This window comes from Canis lupus, chromosome 8 (assembly GCF_048164855.1).
Source record: "Canis lupus baileyi chromosome 8, mCanLup2.hap1, whole genome shotgun sequence".
Lineage (NCBI taxonomy): Eukaryota > Metazoa > Chordata > Mammalia > Carnivora > Canidae > Canis > Canis lupus.
Window position 1 is genome coordinate 67727755 of NC_132845.1, and position 26777 is coordinate 67754531.

Sequence of the window (26777 nt, forward strand, 5' to 3'; positions counted from 1 at the left end):
CCAAAGGAAGCGCCATCCCCACGCTGCTCTGGGCCCAGCTCCCCAGCGGCCCCTGGAGAGCCCGCGATCGAGAGGAGACCTCCGAGCTGCCTAGACAGGACCCGGAAGTGCGCGCCAGGGAGCCCGAGGTTCCAGTGGTGCCCGGAGGCCGAGGTGGCCGCCGCTGCGCGAGTGAGTCCCGGAGTCCCGGGCCGTAGCGGAGGGGGCAGGGAGCGCGGGTTGCGGCGGGAGGCTCGAGCCGAGGGGACACGCGTGGCGTGGGGCTGGGGCCACAGGCCTGGCCGCGCCCTCGCGCCGGGGCCCACCTGGCCCGGGGACAGTGAAGTGGGAGCCTCCCCCGGGGAAGAAAGCTTCAGCTGCGGTTTTCCCTTCATCTGCCCTCTTCTCCCTCCCTTGCCCGCAGTGACTGCCCGTCGGTCGTGCAGTACTCTGAAGAAATTTTAGAAGAGGTCACGGCCTTGGAGCAGCACCGGGGATTGGACCCAGCCCATGGAGAAGCTGCGTGAGCAGATGTCCTCGGAGTCCCTGTGCCCGTCCTCTGTGCAGGAGCCCCGACGGAGCAAGGGTGAGGAGCTGACCTAGCTGGCTTTCTTTGTCTAAACTTTGTCCTTCCAGCTGCAGCCTCAGATCAGATGGACACGATTGATCTTGAGCTTAGAATTGTCCTGGTAAAAAACTTTTTGAATCTCAAGGCTCTATTACATATAAATAAAGCCTGTAACCAACGTTTCCTCTCTTGACTGTGTGGAGCAGACCTGCTGCAGCAGCATGATACTAGCACTAAGTATTGGAGGATCTGTCATTCCAGCCACCTGCTAACTTGTTTGGCCTTTGGAGAAGCTCAGTAAATGCGGTGTGAATAAGTAAATGAAAGAACTCAGCCAAGTATGTCCCATCTCTCATGTACCAGGAAAAGAGCAGGCTCCTCCACTCATCCTACCCAAACTCTCCTTCGTCCTTAGGGAAGATACATTTACATCCAAGGTATAAACTCCAAGCAGGTTTATACCTGGAGTACAGTAGATAAGCCAGCCACCTGCTGATGGAAAGTGAGGTTAAACTATTTTTTTTAAAACATTTTATTTATTCATGACAGAGAGGCAGAGGGAGAAGCAGGCCCCATGCAGGGAGCCTGATGTGGGACTCTATCCCAGGTCTCCAGGATCACACCCCAAGCAGAAGGCGGGGCTAAACTGCTGAGCCACCGGGGCTGCCCCGAAAAGAGAATCTTAAGCAAGTTCCACATTCAGCGCAGAGCCCAACCTGGGCTTGATCTCATGACCCTGAGATCATGACCTAATCTGAAATCAAGAGTTGGATGCTTAACAGACTGAGTCACACAGGTATCCCTACCTTGATTAATTTTAGTAACTGATTTTCCCAAGCTAGAAAACTTGGATTCGTCCTCTACTATTCTCCTTCTGTCTATATTCAGTCAGCCACCAATCCTGTTAGTTTTTCTTCAGAAAGGCCAGATTCAGTTGCCTATAATTTCCTCAATTTAGGCCCATTCTATTTTTCTTGGATTATTGATACATCCCTATTCTATTGGTCACGTCCCCTACTCTAGGCTGTCCCTCAGACTGTTGCCGGAATGAATTTCCGTGGAAACAAATTTGATCATGTCAGTCTCTGCCTATAAAATAAAGTTCAAAGCCCTGGGCGTGGCATACATGCCTCTTCATATCTGGCTCTACTCTATTTTTCTTTTTGAGAGAGAGAGAGAGAGAGAGAGAGAAAGCACTGGGAGTGGGGGCAGAGGGAGAGAGAGAATCCCAAGTAGACTATACTTGGTGCAGAGCCCAACATGAGGCTCAGTCTCAGGACTCTGAGGTAATGACCTGAGTGAAATCAAGACTTGAATGCTCAACTATTGAGCCACCCAGGCACCCCATTTGGCTCTACTCTATTTTTCTACTACATCTCCTGGCTTCCTGCCCACATGGGGCATACATTTCACTCATATAATAGTAAAAAAAACATGGAGGGTTTTTTTTTTTTTTTTTTTAGTGTTCCCTTAAACTTAGTGTTCCCTTCTATGTTGCTGAGCCTTAGCAGATGCTGTTATGTTTGCCTGGAATACTCTTCACCTTGTTAATCTGGTTATAGTTCAAGATCCAGCTCAATGTCATTCTTTGAGGCTGCCACCTCCAGGTCACCTAGGTAGGGGTTGTTCTTCCAAATTGTGCTTTGAGGCACTGTTATAATCCCTCTACCAGTACCCTGCACATAGTGGTGGTATAGACATTTGCTGATTGGTTTAATCAAACAGGAAATGTATTCATTTCCTAGGGCTTTTGTAACGAATTACCATAGCTACATGGCTTAATAGAGCAGAACTGTATTTTCTTGCAGTTTTGGAAGGTAGAAGTCTAAGAGGAAGCTACCTCAAGGCTCTTAAGAAGAGTCACTCCTTGTCTGTTCCCAGCTTTTGGTGCTTCCCAGGATCCATGGTGCTCCTTGGCTTATGGCTGCATCAGTTAGTTGTGCCTCTGTTGTACATGACCTTCTTCCCTGTGTGTTTCCATTTCTAAATCTTCCTTTCCTTTCTGTTTTAAAGATACCAGTCGTTGGGTTTAGAGCCCACCCTAATCCATTATGATCTCATCTTAACTCTGCAAAGACTCTTCTACCAAATAAGGTCACATTCTGAGGTTCTAGCTGGACATGGATTGGTGGGGGTGGGGCAGGGAAACGACACTATCCGACCTAGTACAATAAGACCTGCTCATTTCTTTTGCTGTTAGAAGTGAGTATAGTGAGTATACTTGGGATCACACAACTTTGTAGTTAAACTACTTGAAGAACTGATTTTCCCCTTTCCTTTAAATTAGAAGCAGATCGGGCAGCCCGGGTGGCTCAGCGGTTTAGCACTGCCTTCAGCCCAGGGCATGATTCTGGAGCCAGTGTTACATCAGGCTCCCTGCATGGAGCCTGCTTCTCCCTCTGCCTGTGTCTCTGCCTCTCTTTCTTTCTGTGTCTCTCATGAATAAAAGAATAAAATCTTTAAAAATAATTAAATTAGAAGATCAGCGAAAAAACTTAAAAAAAAAAACTTTTGTTTACAGGGATATGTTTGATTTGCTTATTTCAGAGGGCAACTGCTTTCTACTTGGGTTCTCTAGTTGTGTCTCAGAATATCTGTTGAGGCATTCTAGGGGATCCTGCTATTTATCAGAGTTTGGATCCAAGTTTTTGATATTTTTTCGGTAAGTGGCTCTGACCCATGAGAAGATCTACCATATTCTCTGAATTCTATATGAGCCTCAGTCCTGAAGATGTTTTATAAATGGTCTCTTTGGGACTCTTAGCAACTTGTAGATTCTTCTCTTGATTGCTGGAAAATAATCAGGAGCATTTTGAAGCGCCTAATGTATGCAGGGTTCTTTATATAGTATTGGGCTTGGAGACAAAGAAATGGAATTTCTTAAAATATGAATTTTTATGAAAGAAATTTTATTTCATAAAATATATCTATATTTTAATATAGAGATGCTTTCAGTATAAATTGAAACGAACACACACACACACACACACACACACACACACAACTAAAAATAATTCTGAGGAGAGGCCCAAAGACAATGTGGTTAAATGCCTTGAAGGATACAGGAAGTGAATGCTTTAGAGATTCAAAGAGATTCACTTCCAGCTGGGATTAGAGGAAGGTTTCATTTCAGGAAGGAGGCTGCCTTTGAGCTGGGTCTGTAAGGTTAAATAGGAGTTTTATAGGGGGAGGAGAAGGATGTATGTGGGTTATGCATGGTCAGGAAGCTGTTCACATTGACTGGTGTATAGAGAAGACGTGGTAGAAGAGGAGTCTGTGGGACAGAGTGGAATAAAATTATGGGGAAGGAATGCCAGGCCATAAGAGCTTAGCTTTTGCTTAGCAGATACTGAAGTACGTTATGTTAGCTTCTCTCTGCAGATGGCTAGCTGGTGAGCATGGTCTGTCAAGGCAGAGAATCTGATTTGTTCAGTGTGGTATGAGAGGTGATTACGGTCTGACTTTAGGACATTACCAGCGATAACAGGAAGGTAGGGACAAAAACCAAGAAGTGTGTTGGAGGTGGAAACAATAATACTTGTTTACTGAGTGCATGTGGGGGCAGAGAAAGGAGTCACTGCTCCTTGTCACCCCTTCCCTTTTTATTTTGAAGAATGCTTAAGCTACAGGAGGGTTACAAGAACTGAAACAAATACTAATACACCAGAAGAAAAAGTGGGTTTGAGACATACTGATCTCAAGAGACTGGTGCGAGGGGGCACCCGGGTGGCTCAGCGGTTGAGCATCTGCCTTTGGCTCAGGGCATGATCCCGGGGTCCTGGGATCGAGTCCTGCATCAGGCTTCTCCCTCTGCCTATGCCTCTGCCTCTCTCTCTCTCTGTCTCATGAATAAATAAATTTTTTAAAAAAGAAAGACTGGTGTGAGAACCATGTAGGGATGTTTTTGTAAATTACTGGAGATGCTGTAGCCTGTGATAAATATTCCCCATTTCAGGAGGTGGGGACACAATCCCTCCAGCTACTCAATCTAGAGAGAAAACTTTGTTCTTTCATATTCATACCCCTCAGTCAGTAATCCTATCCACACAGCCATAGACATTTTTTTTCCAGAATCCCAGTACTTCTTACTATTTTCTCTGCCACCATTTTGGTCCAGCGTGCCATTATCCCTCACCTGGATTATTGCAGTAGCCTCCTGGCTGATTGTCCTACCTCTGCCATTGCCTCTCTACTGTAGCCGGCAGCAAGATCCTGTTAAAATGTCAGGTCTTCCCTTCCTCTGGTCACAAGCCTCCCATAGCTTCATATCTTACTCAGTAAAAGCACACCTCTTACAGTAGCTTATTGGGTTCTATGTTCTCTAATTCCCTTTTTATATCTCTGACCTCATTTCTTACTACTCTTCCTCTTGCTCATTGTGTTCTAGTCATACTTGCCCCTTTGAACACTCAGGGCCTTTGCACTTGCTGTTTCTTCTTTGTGTAATGCTCTTCACGGAATGTGTAAAATTGCAACCCTTCTGCCCACTCCCTCCCTTTGGCACTGGACTTCTTCTCCCAGGCTTTTGTCTCTATAGCACTTGTTCCATCTAGTAGTATGTAATTTACAAGATTTCTTGTCCAGCTCCCTTACTATTATGAAAGATCTTAGAGGGCAGAGGTGTTTTTTTTTTTTTTTAAGATTTTATTTATTTATTCATGAGAGACAGAGAAAGAGAGAGAGAGAGGCAGAGATACAGGCAGAGGGAGAAGCAGGCTCCATGTAGGGAGCTGGACGTTGGACTCCATCCTGGGACTCCAGGTTTGGGCCCTGCGGGCCGAAGGCAGTGCTAAACTGCTGAGCCACTCGGGCTGCCCGAGTTTTTGCCTGTTTGCCCCCTGATGTATCTCAACACCTAGAACTGTACCTGGCACGTTGTTGAGAACTGTACCTGGCACGTTGTTGGTGCTCAGTAGATAAATGTGAATGAGTCAAATGTCACAGGACTCATAAAGAGGAGGAGAATCACCTTCAGCTTAATGGAGAAGGTGATATTGAACAGGGCCTGAGAGCTTTAGGATTTATATTCTTGAAGATGTTGAGCAGGCTGTCAGATCTCTGGCAGTGGGCCACATAAAAGGCTCATCCTCTAGAACACCTAAGCCTTCACATATTGTGGGAGAGAACAAATAGAATGGTCCAACAGAAAGGAGAAGAGGTTTGGTATAGGGGAGGAGATGGGAGTGAGGCTGGAAAGACAGGAGCCAGCTAAGGGAGATGTAGAAGAAACCCTCATTTTAATATTTGTGTAAGCCAACCACAGAAGGCATAACTCCTTTCACGGAATCATCCAAGTCCAAATGGAGGCATGCCCGGCCTATTGGTCTTTCAGTTTTGATGAGCTGAGGAGACTTTGTTACCTTCTCCATCTGGTGTTTCACCTTATTAGTGAACCCAGTTTTTTTTTTTTTTTTAAGATTCTATTTATTTATTCATGAGGGACAGAGACAGGCAGAGACTTAGGCAGAGGGAGAAGCAGGCTCCCCGTGGGGAGCCCAATGTGGGAATTGATCCCAGGACCCCGGGCTCACACCCTGAGCCGAAGGCGGATGCTCGACCACTGAGCCACCCAGGCATCCTATGAACCCAATTTTGAAGGGCCTCTATGTTTAGGTGCTCCCAGGCCTGGGGGGACAGATCTGGCAGATTTAGAAGGCTCTAGAGTTGTGCTGTCCAGTAGGGTAGCCCCAGCTACAGTGGGTTAACTAAATTTAAATTAATTAAAATTAAATGCAATTAAAAGTTTAGCTGCTCAGTTGCACTAGCCACATTTCAAGTGCTCAACAGACAGTGCAGATGTAGAACAGCTGCATAACCACAGAAAGTTCTGTTGGATCGTGCACAGAGAGTGACTTAAATTTATAGTACCAGTTCATTATGGTTTCTTGATAAAAAGAATTGGTCTGTTTAGCTAGTGTTTAGATTTGATTGATGCCTTTATCACTTTTTTATTTAAAAATTTTATTTTGAAGATTTTATTTATTTGAGAGAGTGAAAGAGAGAGAGAGAGAGCACAAGCAGGGGGAAAGGGAGAGGGAGACTCCCCACTGAGCAGGACCCTGAGATCATCACCTGAACCAAAGGCAGACACCTAACCAACTGAGCCACCCAGGCACCCCTGACTTTTTTTTTTTTTTAAGATTTTATTTTATTTATTCATAAGAGACACAGGGAGAGAGGCAGAGACACAGGCAGAGGGAGAAACAGGCTCCATGCAGGGAGCCTGACATGGGAATTGATCCTGGGTCTCCAGGATCAGGCCCTGGGCTGAAGGTGGCGCTAAACCGCTGAGCCACCGGGTCCGCCCTCCCCTTTCCTTTTCCTTTTCCTTTTCCTTTTCCTTTTCCTTTTCCTTTTCCTTTTCCTTTTCCTTTTCCTTTTCCCTTTCCCTTTCCCTTTCCTTTTCCCTTTCCTTTCCCTTTCCCCTTTCCCTTTCCCTTTTCCCTTTCCCTTTCCCCTTTCCTTTCCCTTTTCCCTTTCCCTTTTCCCTTTTCGTTTTCGCTTTCCCTTTTCCCTTTTCCTTTCCTTTTTCCTTTCCTTTCCTTTCCTTCTTCTTTTCGTACCTAACTTGGACCTGGTTTGTGTTTCCAGGTGTTTGCAATTTGTGTGACATGGAAGAGAAACAGTTAAACACATGTGCAAACAAATGTAAGAACATTAAACTATTAATACATTCACAGCTGTTAGAATGGCTATCGCCTAAAAGACAAGAAGTAACAAGTGTTGGTGAGGATGTAAATTGGTGAACTACCAATAGAAGGACCATTTGATTCAGCAATTTCACTTCTGTTTATCTGAAGGAAATGAAGGCACTATCTTGAAAAGGTATCTGTGTCCCCATGCTTACTGCAACAGTACATATGACAGCCAAGATGTGGAAACAGCCCAAGCATCCATAGGTGGATGCATGGATAAAGCAGATGTGGTGTACATACAATTATATGTGTACATACACAGTGGAATATTGTACAGCCGTAGAAAGAAGGAAATCCTGACATTTACAACAACATGGGTGGACCTGGAGGGTATCATGCTAAGTGAAATAAATCAAAGACAAATATTGTGTGATCTGACTTAGATGTGGAATCAAAACAAACAAACAAACAAACAAACAAACAAAAGCAATGCAAACACAGAAAACGGACTGGTGATTGCCAGATGTGGAGGGTGGGAGTGGGGGAATTGGATGAAGGGGGACAAAAGGTAGATACTTCCATACACAAGTCCCAGGGATGTAATGTACAACCTGGCAGTGATAGTTGATAATGCCATATTGCATGTTTGAAAGTTGCTAAGAGGATCTTAAAAATTCTTCTCACAAGGAAAAACATTTTAAAAACAGTATCTAAACTGAACATACAGAAGTTGATGGCATATCTGGAGGTGTAGAACAAGTGTAAATATGGTTCTATGATAAAATATCATGGGTGATTATTAAATTCCTTTAAAATTTAATGAAAATTACCAAATAAAATCAGGGCTGTTTATGTGTTAGGCTTTCACTGCTAATGGAAATGCTGTATTGGCTATTTCTCAGCACCCTCTCCTTTCAGAAGATCCCTCTTAGCAGAAGGCCTACTTTCTTTAATATCATTGTAAAGCAACCTCTCTAGCTTTAATATTTCAATTAAAGTAAACAGGAGATGTTTTTCTATCATGTCTCCCTTAAATGCTGGGGTGCAGGATTTGTTTTTGTATATTTTCTTAGAGTCTACATTGACTTGGGAATATTTCTCTCTACTTGGTGGTTCGTATTTGTTTTTAAAATTTTTTTAAATTTATTTATGATAGTCACACACACAGAGAGAGAGAGAGGCAGAGACACAGGCAGAGGGAGAGGGAGAAGGAGGCTCCGTGCACTGGGAGCCCGATGTGGGATTCGATCCCGGGTCTCCAGGATCGTGCCCTGGGCCAAAGGCAGGCGCCAAACCGCTGCGCCACCCAGGGATCCCTGGTGGTTCATATTTTAAAGAACTTTTCATCCTCCCCCTTCTTCCTTTATCAAATCTTCCCCATTTGCAGTATTTCTAAAGGAGCACATGAGGTCTGAATGTGTCTTATGTTCACTAGTGAGCATGTGAACATCTGTGTGTAGAGAGATATGGGAAGGTGTTAGTCTCTGCATGAAGGGAGTCTTGCCTGTTACCTCAGGGGACCATTACATGGTTGGAGTGCCATGTAGGCAGAACCTCTAGGGTGAGGCTTTCCTCTTTAATTTATCTGTTCAGTCCCTGCCCCTCCCCACACATAGTTCCCAGCATCTCCCTTCTGAAGTTCTGAGGTGACTCCACTTCCCTCAAATTCTGCCTCCCTTTTCTATTAATCCTGTTATGTCTTTGTATATAAACCTGAATTTTAGTTTCTCACCATTTTCTCCAAATCTCCCCAACTTGTATTCATCTTTTTCCTATTTTGCAAGGCCATTTTTCATACTTTTTTGAACTAAATACTTCTGGAATACTCTGATTCCTGTTCCCCACCAGGAGTTTTTCTTGTTACATTTTACCTTTTTTATATTTTCTGTCAGATGGTGAAACCTGGACTGAGGATCAATTAATTATAAAGCAGAAAACTCTTGAAGTAGGGCTACAACTATAAGAAGGAGATGATGGGATCCCTGGGTGGCGCAGCTGTTTGCCGCCTGCCTTTGGCCCAGGGCGCGATCCTGGAGACGCGGGATCGAATCCCACATCGGGCTCCCGGTGCATGGAGCCTGCTTCTCCCTCTGCCTGTGTCTCTGCCTCTTTCTCTCTCTCTGTGACTATCATAAAATAAAAAAAAAATAAAAAAAAAAAAGGAGATGAATGTGAACAAAACAAACATGAGGGGCTCTGTGAATATGGACAAAACTTCTGTAACATCACAAACTCTATCCAATAGCCACAAATTCTTAACTGAAGAGAAATCCCAAATGTGTAATATTTGTGGGAAATTATTCAGGCAGAACTCATACCTTACTCAGCATGGAAGAATCCATATGTAAGAGAAATCTTATGAGTGTCATGAATGTAGAAAAGCTTTTGGCCATACTTCAAACCTTATCTAGCATCAAAGAATACATACTGAAGAAAAACCCTATGAATGTAGTGGGAAAAGCTTCCGGCGTAGCTCACACCTTATCCAGCATCAGATAACTCATACAGGAGAGATGCCTTATATGTGTAATGAATGTAGGAAAGCTTTTGGCCAGAGCTCAAGCTTTGTTTGACACCAGAGAATCCACACGAGGGAGAAACCCTATGTGTGTAGAGAGTGTGGGAAGGCCTTCAGCCAGAGTTCAAATCTGATAGAACACCAGCGAGTTCACACCAAAGAGAGACCATATGAGTGCAATGACTGTGGGAAAACTTAGAGTCATAACTCTCACCTCATTGAATACCAGAGAGTCCACACAGTGGAGATTCCTTATGATTGCAGCGAGTGTGGGAAATCTTTTAGTAGGAGTTCACTACTTATTAAAACACGACAGGATTCACACTGGAGAGAGACCCTGTGAATGTTGTGAATGTGGGAGGGCCTTCAGCCACAATTCTCACCTTCAGCATCAGAAAACTCATGGTGGAGAAAAAGCTTCTGAATGCAAAGAATATGGAAAAACCTTCAAGTACAGGTCATACCTTTCCAACCATCTGGGAATCCACACAAGAAAGAAGCTGAATGAAATAAAGGTGGTAGAGCCTTTGGTCAGGGTTCAGCTCTGAGTGAAAGTCAGAGAGCTCACATGAGGGAGAAACCCTTTGGATTTCGTGAGAGTGGACAGCCTACAGTCCTGGTTTCAACTCTTACTAAGACATGAAAATCTAGATAGTGGACAAATCTCATGGATGGGTTCAATGCACAAGAGCCTTTAGAAGGAGTTTCTGCCTTATTCAGCATTAGCAGATTGACTTTGGAGGAGATTGTGTCAGATAGGAGGATGAAAGGGACATAATGCAGCATGACCAAGGTGATGGCTAAGTGGAGCCTTCAGTTAGTTAGCACCACTGTTGATTTGATGTTGAGGATCTGCATGGGAGATTCTGTGGTTTGCTTTCCAGATCTTCATAGTTGTCCTCTGAAAATGGAATGAGTTGGGTTCCATCCCAGGGAAGAAAGAATTGGGGAATTCTTTTTTTTTTTTTAATTGGAGTTAAATTTGCCAATATATAGCATAACACCCAGTGCTCATCCCATCAAGTGCCCCCCTCAGTGCCTGTCACCCAGTCACCCCCACCCCCCCGCCCATCTCCCTTTCCACCACCCCTTGTTTGTTTCAAATTGGGGAATTCTTGATTCAGACTCATAGGTCAGGAAAACAGGAGGGTGACCTTTGAATCCAGTTGCTGTCTTTCTATCTCATCTATTCCATTTGTTGTAACTATTATTGGAAGGGGCTCTTGGGTCTTCTTGGATCACCATTCTGCTCCTCCATGTCCTATAGACTATTGAATCTCATTTTGTTTAATATGACATAAGTGCACTGAAACGGGCAAATTTTCTAAGCCAAATAATTTTTCAGTATGACATGTCATGGGCTTTGTTATGTGTCAGCTAGGGTAGGCTGAACTACATTTGCCAGAATTCCCTTTCCTGTATTTTTTGGTTCTTTTGGGCTAGAGGGAGATTCTTAATCAGGAGGGCAGAAGAAAAGCAGCAGTTATTTTGTGCCTCACCCATGTTATTGCTATCTGCTGATTCAGCTCACTAAGGAGACATAGCAGCTGGGCGTGCAGTTGGTCTCTCTTCCTCCTTTGCTTTTGCTGGGCTGTGAGAGTGTGCGTATGTCCTCGTGGTTTTACTTCTCTGATTGAATCCTAGCCATATGCATGCTTACTGTTCTTGTGACAAGTACACATTTGTTTTAAGTTTAGGTAGAGAGAAATGGTTAAGTTCTCGCTGTTTTTTTTTTCTTTTTAAAGATTTTATTTATTCATTCATGATAGATGCACACACACACACACAGAGGCAGAGACACAGGCAGAGGGAGGAGCAGGCTCCATGCAGGGAGCCTGATGTGGGACTCAATCCCGGGACTCCAGGATCACGCCCTGGGTGGAAGGTAGGCGCTTAAACCGCTGACCCACCCAGGCTGCCCAAGTTCTCGCTGTTTAAAGAAAACAAAAAAAAAACAAAAAAAAACAACAACTTAAGAATTTTCAAGATTTCCTATGAGAAAAAGCCACAGCTCAAGCTCCTTTATAACAAAAATTCCCTCATAACCTAAGGCAAGCTTAATTATTGTGTAATTATCGAGGAAAAAGTTGAATAGTGAAGCAGTTGAATAGTGTGATACATAATTGATAAATTTTTTTAATAATAAATTTATTTTTTATTGGTGTTCAATTTACCAACATACAGAATAACACCCAGTGCTCATCCCGTCAAGTGCCCCCCTCAGTGCCCGTCACCCATTCACTCCCACCCCCCGCCCTCCTCCCCTTCCATCACCCCTAGTTCATTTCCCAGAGTTAGGAGTCTTTATGTTCTGTCTCTCTTTCTGATATTTCCCACACATTTCTTCTCCCTTCCCTTATATTCCCTTTCACTATTATTTATATTCCCCAAATGAATGAGAACATACAATGTTTGTCCTTCTCTGATTGACTTACTTCACTCAGCATAATACCTTCCAGTTCCATAAAAAATTTTAAAAGACTTTATTTTGGGGGTACTGGGTAGCTCAGTGGGTTAAGTGTCTGCCTTTGGCTGAGGTCATGATCTCAGGTTCCTGGGATCGAGTCCTGTGTCGGGCTGGGCTCCTTGCCCAGTGGGGATCTGCTTCTCTTTCTCTCTGCTCATGCTCTCTCTGTCTCTCTCAAAATAAATAATAAAATCTTTTTTAAAAAAAGATTTTTTATTTATAAGAAATTTCTACACCCAATATAGAGTTCAAACTCATGACTTCAAGATCAAGAATGACAAGCTGGGCAGCCCGGGTGGCTCAGTGGTTTAGCGCCTGCCTTCAGCCCAGGGCGTGATCCTGGAGACCTGGGATCGAGTCCCACATTGGGTTCCCTGCATGGAGTCTGCTTCTCTCTCTGCCTGTGTCTCTGCCTCCCTGTGTGTGTGTGTGTGTTTCTCATGAATAAATAAATAAAATCTTTAAAAAAAAAAAAAGAAGAGTGACAAGCTCTACCAACTGAGCCAGCCAGGCACCACCATAAAATTAAAAACAAAAAACCAACAAACTTTTGAGCACTCATTTACTATGAATATTTTAATCATTAAAAGAAATTCTAAAAATACCTGTAATAGGTAGTATATTGTTAGATTAGGTATCTGAGAGAAATACCTCTTTGTAAATGCTTTTTTTTTTTTTAAGTAGCCCCTTTGAGGGGCTCAAACTCACTACCCTGAGATCAAGACCTGAGTTGAGATCAAGATTTGGATGCTTAACCGACTGAGCCATCTAGGTGCCCCAACTAAATGCTTATTTTTGGTTACAAAATATCAGATTATTTTTCCTCCATGTAGTCTAGATTAATGATCATCTAAAATATCAGTGAAAAATATACTTACATTGTGGACTTTTTTTTTAAGAGTTTATTTATTCACAACGGACTCAGAGAGAGAGAGAGAGAGAGAGAGAGAGAGGCAGAGACACAGAGGGAGAAGCAGGCTCCATGCAAGGAGCCTGACGTGGGACTCGATCCCCCCTGTCTCCAGGATTAGGCCCTGGGCTGAAGGCAGCACTAAACCACTGAGCCACCTGGGCTGCCCATGTAATGAGATTTAAAAGGATTATATGATAGTGCATCTGAAAATGCTGTCATGGCCTGCTGTCATTTCTCCCTTCTGAGAACACCATCCCTCTTCCTTTAAGAAAGTTTTTATGTTGCTCCAGATAGGTGATCCAAATTGCTGGCTTCTCAGTGACCCTACCTGCTTGGTCACAGTGGAGCCACAGCTGACTTATCTTCTCTGACCAGAGTGGAAGGAGCAGGTGACCCAAGCAGATCTTATAGAGCTTCCCTGGGAAATTTTGAACCAAGTAGGGGTGAGAATGGAGTGAGGGAAGCATCCTTTTCCTCCAAGGTGGCTAACTAAATATGAGCATGAGACTAGTTAAGCCAGTAGAAGCCCTCTCTGGTGAGTGTTTACAAATTGAGCCCTGAACCTTTATGACAAATAGAATCCTGAACAGTACAGGGGCCTGTCACATGCCTCTCACAGGTGGTCAGGGAAATTAGTGGTCCATCCCACCTCATCCCTTCCTGTTGTCTTCGACTATGTCTAGGGCTAGTGGAGAGGTGTGAGGAGGTGCCAGATATGGTACTGGCTTTTTAAAATCTTGGTGTTATCAATGTATTTTTTGGTGAGGGCAGACTTAAAGCAGGGTGGGGGATGAGGGTTGGGGGTGGGGGCTGGTGGCTTATCTAGCTCCAAGTGTGGCCACTTTTGCCACTAGAACCACCCTCTACCAGTCTCCTAAAGCTGAAGCCAGTCCTGCCTCCACACAGTGTCCACTCTTGGAAGAGTCTTTCTGGGGTTTAAAACCAGTGGGGCTGGTGAGAGGTGCTGCCAGCCTTCTTAGGGGAGGAGGGCAGAGAAGGGGAGAGGGATGGAGGGTGAGGGAGGCCTGAAGATGATCAGGCCCACCCACAGGACAGGGGCTTGGGAGGCTGCACAGGTGGGGTCATGGGGGATGAGGGAGAGTGAACTGGCAGGGCCCTGAGGAGGCAATGGGTTTTCTTCCAGTCACTTGTCATTGGACGTGCAGAGCCATCCAACAGGAGGAGTTACTATTATTATTCCTGTTTCACAGATGAGAAAACTGACACCCAGGAAGCAGAAGTAACTTACCCAGGGTCATCCTGCTGGTAATGGCAGAGCTGGAATTCGAATTCAGATCCGCTTGGTTCCCAATCGCTCCCACCCCCATCCCATTCCGTGCACGGGTAAGTGAAACCTGGTGAGGAGGCGGGTACCGCGAACTCCGGGGCGGAGGGCTAGGTGAGCTGTGGGCGTGGCCACAGGGTCTGTGGACCCCCTCGCCTCCTCCAGTGTGTGGGCTCTGCCAGCAGACAGAACGGCGCACTTTGCTCAGGCCTCGGGGCCAACGGAAGCTCTGGGTAGCGGGACCAAGGGGCGAGAGAGGGGCCAGGGGCGGGGTCCACTCCGCTGCATGGGGGACCTCCTAGAGGGAAGCCCTGCCCCTAGAGGGAAGCCCTGACCCGAAGGTGCCCAAGGAGTGGGGGAGGCCATGGGGGAAGGAAGGGAGGCCATGGGGGGCATGGGGGCGGGCGGAGGGCGGGGTGGCTTCACCGACTAGCGGGCATGGAGAAGGCCCCCAACCCCCCACCTCCAGGCCACACAGAAAACTACTGGCTGTTGGGGCCCACTGCGGGGGTGGGGGCGGATCGTCAGATCTGGGTGAATTTTGGGGTCTGGAGAATGTCCCTGTGGCTTTGGGGCCAGTGAAGGGCTGAGGAGGTTTGTCAGCAGTAAGAACCTCTGACTAGCCCTGGTCCAATCTGCAGCCCAAGTTGTCCCGAATCAGTGGCAGGAAAGGGAGTGAGGCTTCCTGCAGCCCTGACCGTGCCCCCCACCATTCTAACCCAGATTATGTCGCCCACCTCTTTCCTCCCTCCTATAGTTCCTATCTGACCCCGGGGCTGCACGGGCCTCGGGAGGGGACAGGGAACACAGGTTCAGGCTGCTGCAGGGTCGCTCAGGGACTCTCCCAGAGGGAACCTGCATGAGGAAGATTCCCCCCCCCGCCCCCCCTGTGGCCAGTTCAGGCCACACTGAGCTGAGCTGGCAGCTCTTTTACTTTCCAGTGTCCTGGGTCCTTTCTAAATAATAGTTAATGCACTCAGCATGATGGCAGCTGACAGTTGTTTTTGTTTGTTTTGAATGCTTTTGGCAAAATAAAAAGTTGGCAATTCTATACCCTTCACCCCTCCTTCACTCTCCTCTTCTCACATGTGCTAATGAGCACACCCAGTAGGACGCATTCACTAGTTCCACGAAATTCCAGATTTGGGGGACACCTGGGTAACTCAGTGGTTGAGCATCTGCCTTTTACTCAGGGTGTGATCCTGGTGTCCTCGGATCGGATCGAGTCCCACATGAGCCCCACATGAGTCCCACATCGGGGCTCCCTGCGTGGAGACTGCTTCTCCCTCTGCCTCCGTCTCTGTCTCTCTCTTGAATAAATAAATAAATCTCTAAAAAATATATATAAATTCCAGATTTGGCAATCTCCAGACTGAGCTGCTAGCCTACGGCCTGAAGTGGGTGTGAGGGGCACCGCCCTGTGGGATTCTGGTCCTGGTGCCAGCGCTCACTGGCTATGGGATCCTGTTTTCTATTTCAGCAGGACAAAAGGATCTACAGATTTCCTGTTGTATTAACATGTCTGTGGTCCTTTGAGTCTGGCCTGGATCAGTGTGTTCCCTAAGTTATATGTCTGTAGAGCACAGTTGTCCAGTCTCCATGCTAAGTGCTGTTGCAAAGGCTGGGAAGGTCCACCTCACTGGAGAGCAGCGAGGCAGGGTGGGTGGGGCAGATGGGAGGTAGCACGTGAGGGTATGCCTGGCCCCGAAGTAACCCAGGCAGGGGAGAGGAAACCATTGTACTCTGTGACATGTTTTTGTGTCTCTCTCTCTCCCATAGATTCCAAGAGCCTGCAAGTTCCTGTCTTCTTTTCATCCCTGAATTGCTCCCACCAGCCTAAGCTGAGCATGGGGCGTCCGGTAAGTGTGGAGGGAATGATGGAGAGTGGCTGGTGGCTGGGAGGGCTGCGTGCAGTGGATGGGGCCAAGCTGAGTTTTACAGGAGAGGTGGGATTTAAATGGTTTCGAGACTCAGAGAGGGCACCCCTGGGGAAGGAAGGCATACATGGAGGCTGGAGGTACTTGGGAGGAGACCTCTGGCCGTGAGGCAGGAAGGATGGGGGCTTGGGGACTTCCCGAGAGGAAGGCTGATGAGATAGAGGCATTGTAAGAGGAAGAAGCCAGCTTGAGCTCCAGGCCAGTGTATGGTGACAGGGAAATGGGGGAAGCACAAAGGCCAGTTTTAGACAACTCGAGGTTGTTGGGGGACAGGCAGGGGCACAGAACATCTGATGATAATGTCCAGTGTATTCTCTCCCCTCTGGAGCACGAGGGTCAGGATGGAGCCATGACTCCTACTGGAGAGTTTTAGAGCTAGAACTGCTCTCAGGGCCAACCAACTCTGTCATTTTAGAGCAAAGGAAACTGAGGCCTGAAAGTTCAAGTGACTTATCAGTGTGGCCTGGAGGGTGGAGGGAAGATCCAAAGGGGAGCTTTGGAGAGAGAGAAAGTTTAAAGTATTCAGGTGGGAAGAATAGAAGCTAGTGAAGGTGAAAGCACTCCAGGATGTTTCCAAACCAGTCTGAGGGCACTCAGAGGACTAGCTATTTACCTGTTTACAAGAGGCGTATTTGGGTGGGAGGTGCAAGAGTGCACCCACAATCTCCCCTCTGCCATTAGGCTGGTCCTGCTATTGTGATCATTGGTTCCCACAGCCTCAAAGACACTCCTTGCCCTGGCTGCAGTGAGAAGGTCTGCATCAGGACCAGAGAGAGGCCCTAATGCCTGGGCATGAGCACAGATGTTTGCACAGGGGTGGGCAGGAGAAAGCAGCCTCAATCTGAAGGCCTTATCTTCTGCACTTCAGATCATGGCCTCAAGATCTGCCCCCCCCACCTCCATTGTCATCCTGAAATCCCCAAAGCTATTGGCTGTTAGTTTCCCGCAGAGCACGGTGCAGAGGGTCTTTGTAGGTGGGATGATTGTTAACAGAATTGAGCAATGAGAACCTTAGGGTTGGCGGGGGTTTGGGGATGGCCTGGTCCATCTTCATTTTATTGAGGTGGGAATTGGGGCTCAGAGAAGAGACCCTCCTTGCCTAAGAGCACCCAGTGACTTAGTGGCAGAAAATGTTTTATGCATCTTTTAGGTCTGCTCAAGAGGTCTGTAAGTTTGTAAAGTTTATCTAGGCAAAGAAATCATCATTTCCCAAGCCTCACGTATGTGATAACATTTCTGCAAGCGTCCTCTGCTTTGCTCTGTTCTGCATGAGAAGCCCTTATGTTTCCCTTGAACAGGTGGTGCTGACTTTAGACAACAAGGACATGAAGGGGTTCACATGGGCCATAGCTCCGGCCTTGACCTCCTTGGGCTACCTGCTCATACTGCTGGTCTCCATCTTTCCTTTCTGGGTACGGCTTGTAAACGAGGAGTCCCATGAAGTGTTTTTCAGTGGCCTGTTTGAGAACTGCTTCCATATCAAATGCTGGAAGCCTCGACCCTTATCAGGTAAGGAGAGATGGAGGGTTAGAGGTGGGAACAGGGCAGGGGGAGATTATTTAATTTAATTATAAGCCCATCAGGGCGTTTTTTGAGTCTCTACTTTCAAGATTAGAAGAAAGTAGGTGATCAGCAAAAGGTTCATAATATCAAGTTGACCCCCAGGGTCAGGAGCAAATGTGTCAGCAACAAAATTTATTTCTGGGGTAGGAGTGGCTCCACCTAGGATGAAGGACTGGGGGTCCTGCCCTACCCCTACCGCTTGGGGCTGCTGTTAGCTTCCCCACACAGGACCTTTTTGGGTGGGCACAGCTCCTAGCCAGGGAACAGCTTCATTAGTAGAGTACAGGCCAGATTGCAGCCCCCACTTGTCCTCTCTGCCAAACACCTGTCCAACTGTGGGAGGCAGCCCTGTGGATAATGTGCTTAGGCCCAAGTATCACATTTTCAAGGGAATGCACAGAAATGTGAGCTCCATGGACTATGGCTGCACTCAAGGTCATGTTTTACAAGCACTTTGGGAAGGTCGGGAGGATGTCTGTCTTGGAAAAGAGGTGAGCCTCTTTGGGGAAGAACCCTTAAGGGTTCACTCTGGGTAATAGAAGAGGAGAAGCCTCTTTGGGGAAGATGGGCCACAGTGTGTGGGCTCTCTGTTATGGAGTTCCTCAGCCTCCATGCTACTGACACTTTGGCTGGATAATCTTTGTTATGAGGGCTCTCCTGTTTCTTGCAGGTTAGTTAACAGCACCCTTACCCTCTACTACCCAACTGACAATCAAAATTACCCCTTACGTAAATATCCCCAGGCGTTGGAGGGGGGTTGCAAAACTGCCCCCAAGTTGAGAACCGTTGGTTTTACCCAAGAGTAAATCCTAAAACACTTGGGTCTTCAGCAGTATCTTTGTCTTTTTGTCCCACTCCCAGCTGTCCATGTCTGCATGCCTAGGAGGGTTCACAAACTTGTTTTAACATGGGCCTGAGTCACACCAGGAGTAGGGGAATGAATCACCTGGTCATCAAGACCCTGGCTCTGCTATTTTGGGTCTGTTTTGCAATTTCTGTTAACTGGGGTAATTAAATAAGCACCCTCACCTCCAACCCCCCCCGCCCCTGAGTTCAGAACATCTTAACCTCTCAAATTCTGATTTTCCACTGGTAGCTCATTAAGTGTGAAGAGTACTGATGCAATGCTTCATGTTTTCACATGCAACTTTTTTTTTAAAGATATATTTATTTATTTATGAGAGAGAGAGAGAGAGAGAGAGAGAGAGAGGCAGTGACACAGGCAGAGGGAGAAGCAGGCTCCATGCCAGGAGCCCGACACAGGACTTGATCCCAGGACCCCAGGACTGTGCCCTGGGCCAAAGGCAGGCGCCAAACCGCTGAGCCACCCAGGGATCCCCCACATGCAATTTTTATCATTTATAGTGTTTATTAAAATGACCTTTTGTCCATCGAATTTTTTTCCATACACTTCCTTTTTTTTTTTTTTTTAAGATTTTATTTATTTATTCATGAGAGACACAGAGAGAGAGGCAGAGACATAGGCACAGGGAGAAGCAGGCTCCCTGCAGGGACCCCAATGTGGGATTTGATCCCAGGACTCTGGCATCACGACCTGAGCTAAAGGTAGACGCTCAACCACTGAGCCACCCATGTGCCCCTTTTCCGTACACTTCTGCGTCACAAACAAAACAAAATGTTGGGATCAGTGCATTCTTGGGGGCAGAGTGTAGGGTTGGAGCCATGGTCCCATGCCACACTGTAGGACTGAGGGTGGTGAGCTCCAGGGGCCTTCTCTGCGTAGGCTCTGCGGGGCTCTGCCCCTTGTCAGGGGTCAGGGTGCCCAACTGCAGCCCAGCCTCCCTCCCCTGCAGTGTACATCATTCTCGGCCGTGTCTTCCTGCTGTCTGCAGTTGTCCTGTCTTTCCTTACTACCTTCATCCTGGTGTCCTTTGCATCTCAGCTGTTTCCAAGGACCCGGAAGCACAATTTGGTGTCGGCCTTCATCAGCTTCCTCACAGGTGTGGAAGAGGCAGGCAGGCCTTGTCCTCAGGCAGGCCTCAGCCTTGGGGAGGGGCTGGCAGGGGGTACCCAAAGGTGGGGAGATGGTTGGTCTCTGTGATGTCAGGAGAGAGGGAATATTTAGGGCTCCTCTAGCCTGCTGCCTTCTCTTAGGCAGCCTGCCACCCAGGATGACAGTCCCTCTCCCTGGGGATACTTGGCACCCTGCACTTCCAGCTAGCACAGCCCTCACTACACTGGCTTGGGGTCATCTGTCTGGGGGTCTTTTTACTGTAATCTTTATCCCAGCAACTGTCATAGAACCTAGCACAGAATGACAATATGGAAGGAAATATGTAAGTGAAATATAAGTGTTTTTGGATGAATGGATGGAAGACACCATCTCTGCCCTTTGGAACCTTTTGACTTTAAAAGGCTGGCCAAGGCCCTACCCTGGGAGGCTCCCATCACATGGAGGAGGTGGAACGCTCACAGTGGGAAAATCAGGTTGAGTTGCACCCAAAGCGTCACACCCAGGGGGGCCCATCTGTAGTCAGCCAACGGCATGGGCACAGAGGGTACCGGGGAAGGGATTTCTGGTTCCGGGGCCCGTGGGAGGTGAGGCACGTGGGCTTTGAAATGAGTTGGGAAGGAGGGCAAGACAGGCATGTGGGGTAGAGGTTATTGGCTCTGAGAGGGCACAAGTGTGGGCTGGAGAAAAGAGTCTCCACACAGGAGCCACACAGGCTGCAGGCCACGTGACTCTGATTAAGAGCGAAGGTGGGAACCATGGGAGGAGAGCCAAGAGTGCCTCCCTGTGACCCTGCAGGGGTCTGTGCCTTCCTGGCCTTGTTGCTGCATGCCCTGGAGATCCAGAATCTGAGGATGAAGCCCAACCCCCCCCAGTTCTCCGTACAGTGGCCTTACTACGTCCTTGGCTTTGCCATTCTTCTGTTTATAGTGGCTGGTGAGTGTCCTGGGGCTGCTGCCCTTCTCCCTGCCTACTGTCTGAATGCAGGAGCTGTGGACAATCTAGAGTGGTGCTGTCCTAAACTGTAGTTACTAGCTACTTGTGGCTATTTAATTAATTAAAATGAAATAAATAAAGATTGAGTTCCTCATTCATGCTAGCCACATTTCAGGTGTTCAGTAAGCACATTCTTATGTGTCTAGTAGCTGCCATATTGAATGGTGTAGATGTAGAAATTTTCATCATTGCAGAAAGTTCTACTCAACAGCACTGCTCTAGAGCCTCAGCCCTACTCCCATCCTCATCCTCCCTGACTTTTAGAACCAACCTCCAGATTTCATATTCTATCTTACTTTGTCCTGACTCCTACAGATTTCTATGCCTGTCTCTATCTCTATATTGGAATCTATGATCTTATTTACCTCACCTTCACCTGTCTTTATATACCATCACCATCTAAGCACTGAATCCTATCTAATTTTGTTCTTTTAAAAAAATTTTTGTTTAAAGATTTTATTTATTTATTCATGAGAGACACAGAAAGAGAGGCAGAGATGTAGGCAGAGGGAGAAGCAGGCTCTATGCAGGGAACCTGATGTGGGACTCCAGCCTGGAACCCCAGGATCACACCTTAGCCAAAGGCAGACGTTCAACCACTGAGCCACCCAGGCATCCCTCTGATTTTGTTCTTTTTCCCTGCTCTTCTTCCTGCTATATTAACCTCACCCATGCATGACATAATCTATTTTAACTTGACTTTAATATACATTGAATATATGCAAATATTTATAATATATAAGAGATAGGTAATTAAGAATAAACTGTATGCCCATTTCCACCTTCTAGTTTAAGAACTAGCCGTATTTTCGTGGAATCCATTATTTGTAAGTTACATTCTTATTTATGTATCGCTGAGGAAGAAAAAGGATGCCAAGAATAATTACTAAGGTCCTATAGCTTGTAAGGCACATCCTCATTTCAGAAATGTGAAAAAAATGGGCTTGCCAACATTGATGAAATATGGTAGAATATTAAGTATCTTTGAAGTCTTCCCTCCCTCAACCATGTGGTTCTTCCTGACCCCATCCTCTCTCTCCCTGCAGGAACCAATTATTCTGGTGTTTATGATAATCATATTTGCTACACAAATATTTATCCTTAAATGATATATTGCTTAGTCTCACATGTTTTATTTTATTTTATTTTTTCACATGTTTTAAACCTTAGTATAATCGTACTGTGTTTGTTCTTCTGGAACTTACTTGATCGACATTATAACCTCTATGTTGATAACGAGGAACTCTAAGTTACATTCATTTTTACCATCTTAAGTATTTAATTGTATAACTAAGCTTGTCTTTAGGAGCATGGTATTTCCAGAGGTTTTTTTTTTTAAGATTTTATTTTTTTTTATTCATGAGAGACACAGAGAGAGAGGCAGAGACACAGGCAGAGGGAGAAGCAGGCTCCCTGTGGGGAGCTAGATGTGGGACTCTATCCTGGGACTCCAGGACCATGCCTTGGGCCGAAGGCAGATGCCCAACCGCTGAGCCACCCAGGCATCCCTCAAAATGTTTTCTTTTTTAACTTTGTCTTGTGATGCATCTGTAGTTATGTGCTTCTTTTTTCATACTTAATTTTCATTTTTCATTGCCAGTTTTGACAGGTTTGCCATATCTTTAGTCTTTCAAAGAACCAGCTTTTAGCTTTCTCGAACCTTCATATTTTATGTTTGTTTTCTATTTAATTAATTTTTGCTTCTTATTTTGCACTACTGCGTTTATTCTGCCTTTTTGTTTTGTTTTGTTTTGCATTTATTCTGCTATTCCTTTTCCAGCTTCTTTTTTTTTTTAATTTTTATTTTTCCTTTACCAGCTTCTTAAGTCAGGATCTAAACCCATTGCTTACTTCTTCTTTTCTAAGTAGGCAATTAAAGCTTAGTTCCCCTGTAAGAATTGCTTTATTTGTAGGTCCTATTTTCATAGGTAGTATTTTATGTTAGTGTTCTTTTCAAGTATTTTCTAGTTCCTTTTGTGATTTTTTGGATCCATTAATATTTTAAAGTATACTTTTAAAATTCCAAGATAATTTTTATTGTATCTTTGTGTTATGATTTTAACTTAATTTTGATGGAATGAGAGATCATGGTCTATATAATCCTTATGTGTTCAGATTTATTAAGAACTTGTTTTATAGCCTAGTTTGAGGTCCATTTTCATGTTTTATGTTGAATGCAATTTTTAATTTATAAACATTAGATCAGGCTTATTAATTATATTATTTAAATCTTGATTTAGAATTGTTCTATTTTGGGGCACCTGGGTGGCTCAGTGGTTGAGCATTTGCCTTTGGGTCAGGTCATGATCCTGGGTCCTGGGATCAAGTCCTACATCAGGCTTCTTGTGGGGAGCCTGCTTCTCCCTCTGTCTATATGTCTCTGCTTCTTACTCTGTGTCTCTCATGAATTAAAAAAAAAAAAAAAAGTTCTATTTTACTGGTGGATTAAACTTCAATCATTATGCTGTGACCCTTTTAATTTCTAGTAATCCCTTTTGTTCTGTTTTATCTGATACTATTCTAACTACTTCTACATTCCTTAGGTTAGTATATGCCTGTTATATATCTTTCTAATTTTTTGTTTATATTTAATCACACAGCTTATGATTATATCTTTTTCATCTAGTCTTATAATCTTTGTCTTTTCACAGGAGCATTTATTATTGATTTACTTATTGTGACTACTGATATATTTGTATTTTTTTCCTACCACCTTACTTTGGGTTTTCAGTTTTTTTCTGCTTCCCACCCCCCACCTCTCTTGCCTTGCTTTGAATTGACTGACTTTTATTGATGCAATTCTCATTATATTTCTCTCTTTAGAAGTTACACAGTCTATTTATATTCTTACGGTAGTTACTCTTTACATTTTTATGTGCTTAGTAAATGAAGTTGAAAGTTCATTGACATATTTGTTCTTTTTATAAATAATACAGCGTATTATTAATACAACGTAATGCCTTCCCAATTTATATGCTATTTTGCATGTTTTAGTTTCTTTTGTTTTCTTTTTAATTCTGTATATTTGACATTATTATTTTATGCATTTAATATTTGTTGATTTAAATTTAGCCACAATTTACCAGTTTAGGTGCTCATCAAACCTTCTCAGACCTTCTTTTTTTTTTTTTTTTCTTCTTCTCAGACCTTCTGTCCTTCTGCCTGAAATACATCTTTTATAATGGATTTTAGTGAGGGTCAGTTAGTGATATACCCTCTCATATTTTGTTTGTATGAAATAATCTTAGTTTCATTTTTTAATTAAAATCAGTTTTGAACTTATATATTTTTTCAAACTTATATTTTAAGTTGACACTATTCTGACAGCATTCAAAATATTCTATTATCATTATTTTACTACTTCCATTGTTATTGCTGACTCTGTAAAAATGTCATTTTTTTTGAAGCAATCTTCTTTTTCTCTCTCAGACTTTGATACTTTGTAGGATGTGGATATTTGTATTATGATTTGTGTTGTGAATGGAGTCTGAAGAGTGATGTCTTTCAGAATTTTTTAAAAAATATTTTATTATTTATTCATGAGAGACACAGAGAGAGAGAGAGGCAGAGACACAGGCAGAGGGAGAAGCAGGCTGCACGCAAGGAGCCTGGGACTTGATCCCAGGTCTCCAGGATCAGGCCCTGGACCGAAGGTGGCACTAAACCGCTGAGCCACCCGGACTGTCCCATGTCTTTCAGAATTTATACACCATTTGTATCTCTTTTTTTATCTCTATGTTCTTTCCTTCTTTTTTCTTTCCTTCGTGGAACTCCAGGAGGACATCTGTTAGACTTTGTCACTCTACCCTTTGTATTTCTCTCTTTCTTTTCATGCTTTACATCTGTTTGTCTTTCTGGGCTGCATTCTGAATAACTTATATAGATGTATCTTCAACTTCATCCATTCACTTTACAACTGTGTCTGGTCAACTGCTTAACCTATCCATTAAGTTTTTATTTCAGTCAATCTGTTTTTATAACTGAAAATTATATTTTCCCTTAAATCATGTTATTTTTATATTCTTTTTCCTGACTTATATTTTTAATCTATTCTCTAAATCTATTTTTAATTGTACATGTTAAGACATACTTTGCATTCTGTGTCATATAAGTTAAACAACTGAATGATATGCAGTTCTGAGTCCATTGGCTGCTTGTTTTGCAGGCTCTTATTTGTGGTGTCTTCTTTCTTAGTATGTTTGTGAATTCAGTTTCCTTGGAATTTTTTTTCGAGTAGAAATTCTTTGAGGCCTGTATTTAACATGTTTTTTTAAAATAATTTATTTGAGAGAGAGAGATTGAATGAGCAAGTGGCAGTTATGGGCAGAGGGAGAAGGAGAAGCAGGCTTTCTGCCAAGCGGGACCCAGGACCCTGAGATCATGACCTGAGTTGAAGGCAGATATTTAACTGACTGAGTCACCCAGGCACCCTAAAGTATTTTTTCTTTTTAAATATTTTATTTATTTATTCACGAGAATCACAGAGAGAGAGAGACAGACAGACAGACAGGCAGAGGGAGAAGCAGGCTCCATGCAGGGAGTCTGACCTGGGACTCAATCCCAGGTCCCCAGGATCACCCTAGGCTGAAGGCGTCGCTGAACCGCTGAGCCACCCGGGCTGCCCTAAAGTATTTTTTCAAAAAGAGATTTGCATTTGCTTCTGCTTGAGTGTTTGGGTGCACAACTAGCCTAAGATCACACTTGATATTGTGAATTTAGTTGCAGATCTATGTAACAGCTGGCCTCTGTTTATGAATTCTCAGTTAATACAGGTAACTTTGAAGTTCTAGCTTCATATGGCAGACCCTTATAAGATTCCTCATCCTGAGCAGGCCCTAGGCTTTTCCTTTCATTTTCTGTGTACCGGATGGCCTACAGAATGGAAACTCAGGGTCACCTGGGTTGAGTGTATGTCTCCAAGGTGCAGGCCCATTGTGTGCTTGCTTAAACTCTGAGTTTCTGTTTTCACTAGGGTTTTGTTTGTAAGAATGCCTTACCCTGATGCCAGTTTGATGATGTATTTACAAAAAAGTTTTGAAGAAATATTTTATATAGGATTTTTATTGTTTTTAATGGGAAAGTATTTAGTCTGCTATAATGCTGAAAATAGCAGTTATCCTTTATCTCAGTCTTAACCTTAATACAGCATTTATTATTCACTCAAGATATCTTCATTTGTTTAATGACATCAATTCTATTTTTCCTTTCTTTTACTTTACTGAGGATCTTGAGTTGGGCATTAAGAGGCCTTGGTTTTCCTCTCTCTCTCTCGCTCTCTTTTTTTGTTTTGTTTTGTTTTGTTTTTTGGTTTTCCTCTCTTAAAACTTGTTTTCTTACCTATTAATAATTGGACAGTTGTTAAGATGTCTTCCAACACTGGCTATGGTTCTGTGAGCTTATCCATCTATTTGTATGCCTTGTCTTGTGATGCACTCTTGTTTGCTGTCTGTCTCTGTAATACTTTGCATTGGGTGGGGGAGAATGAGGGAAGGTGGGTGCAGGGTGGGGGTGGGGGTCACATTAGAGAAGGGAGTTCCTGACCTTTAGTAGGGTGCAGAGCTCTACACTCTAACCTGACCCAAACTTTTCACTGTCACCCAGGTGCCATCTGCCTCTTTCAAGAAACAGCCTGCCTTGGCTGCCATTTGTTGCCCAACTCCCAGAGTATGGAGGAGACCCAAGGGGTCCCACACCTGGAGAATCTGGAGAGTTTGGGAGGAGAACTGAGCTCAATACAAAAGGAGACACTGCTGAAGGAAGAAACAATTATCTAGTCCAGGAGAGCATCCTCCACCTGTCATCCGCTGTGTGAGTGGATTTGTGGAGGCCCGAGTGGCAGCCAATCTCTGTGGCTTCTGTTGAACTTCCTGAGTGTCACTTCCCCACACTCACAGTGATTCTGTCTGGCTTGTATTTGCAATTTGGTAAAAGTTTTTTTGAATTA

At 44.6% G+C, this 26777-nt stretch overlaps 1 protein-coding gene across 7 annotated transcripts; it reads left to right on the plus strand.

The window, feature by feature from the left end:
* Positions 1–26777, plus strand: TMEM225B (transmembrane protein 225B). 7 transcript variants are annotated; one of them, XM_072837140.1, is made up of 9 exons: positions 1–171; positions 404–565; positions 14292–14424; positions 16145–16224; positions 17601–17811; positions 19680–19826; positions 20242–20313; positions 20636–20773; positions 26435–26777. In XM_072837140.1, exons 4-9 carry the CDS (start codon positions 16213–16215, stop codon positions 26605–26607), a joined length of 753 nt encoding a protein of 250 aa, XP_072693241.1. In that variant the 5' UTR covers positions 1–171; positions 404–565; positions 14292–14424; positions 16145–16212; the 3' UTR covers positions 26608–26777. The 7 variants fall into 7 exon arrangements, with proteins under 7 accessions (XP_072693241.1, XP_072693248.1, XP_072693243.1 ...); XM_072837147.1 differs by lacking the exon at positions 20242–20313 and having other exon boundaries at positions 7–171; XM_072837142.1 differs by lacking the exons at positions 1–171; positions 404–565 and adding an exon at positions 2668–2749.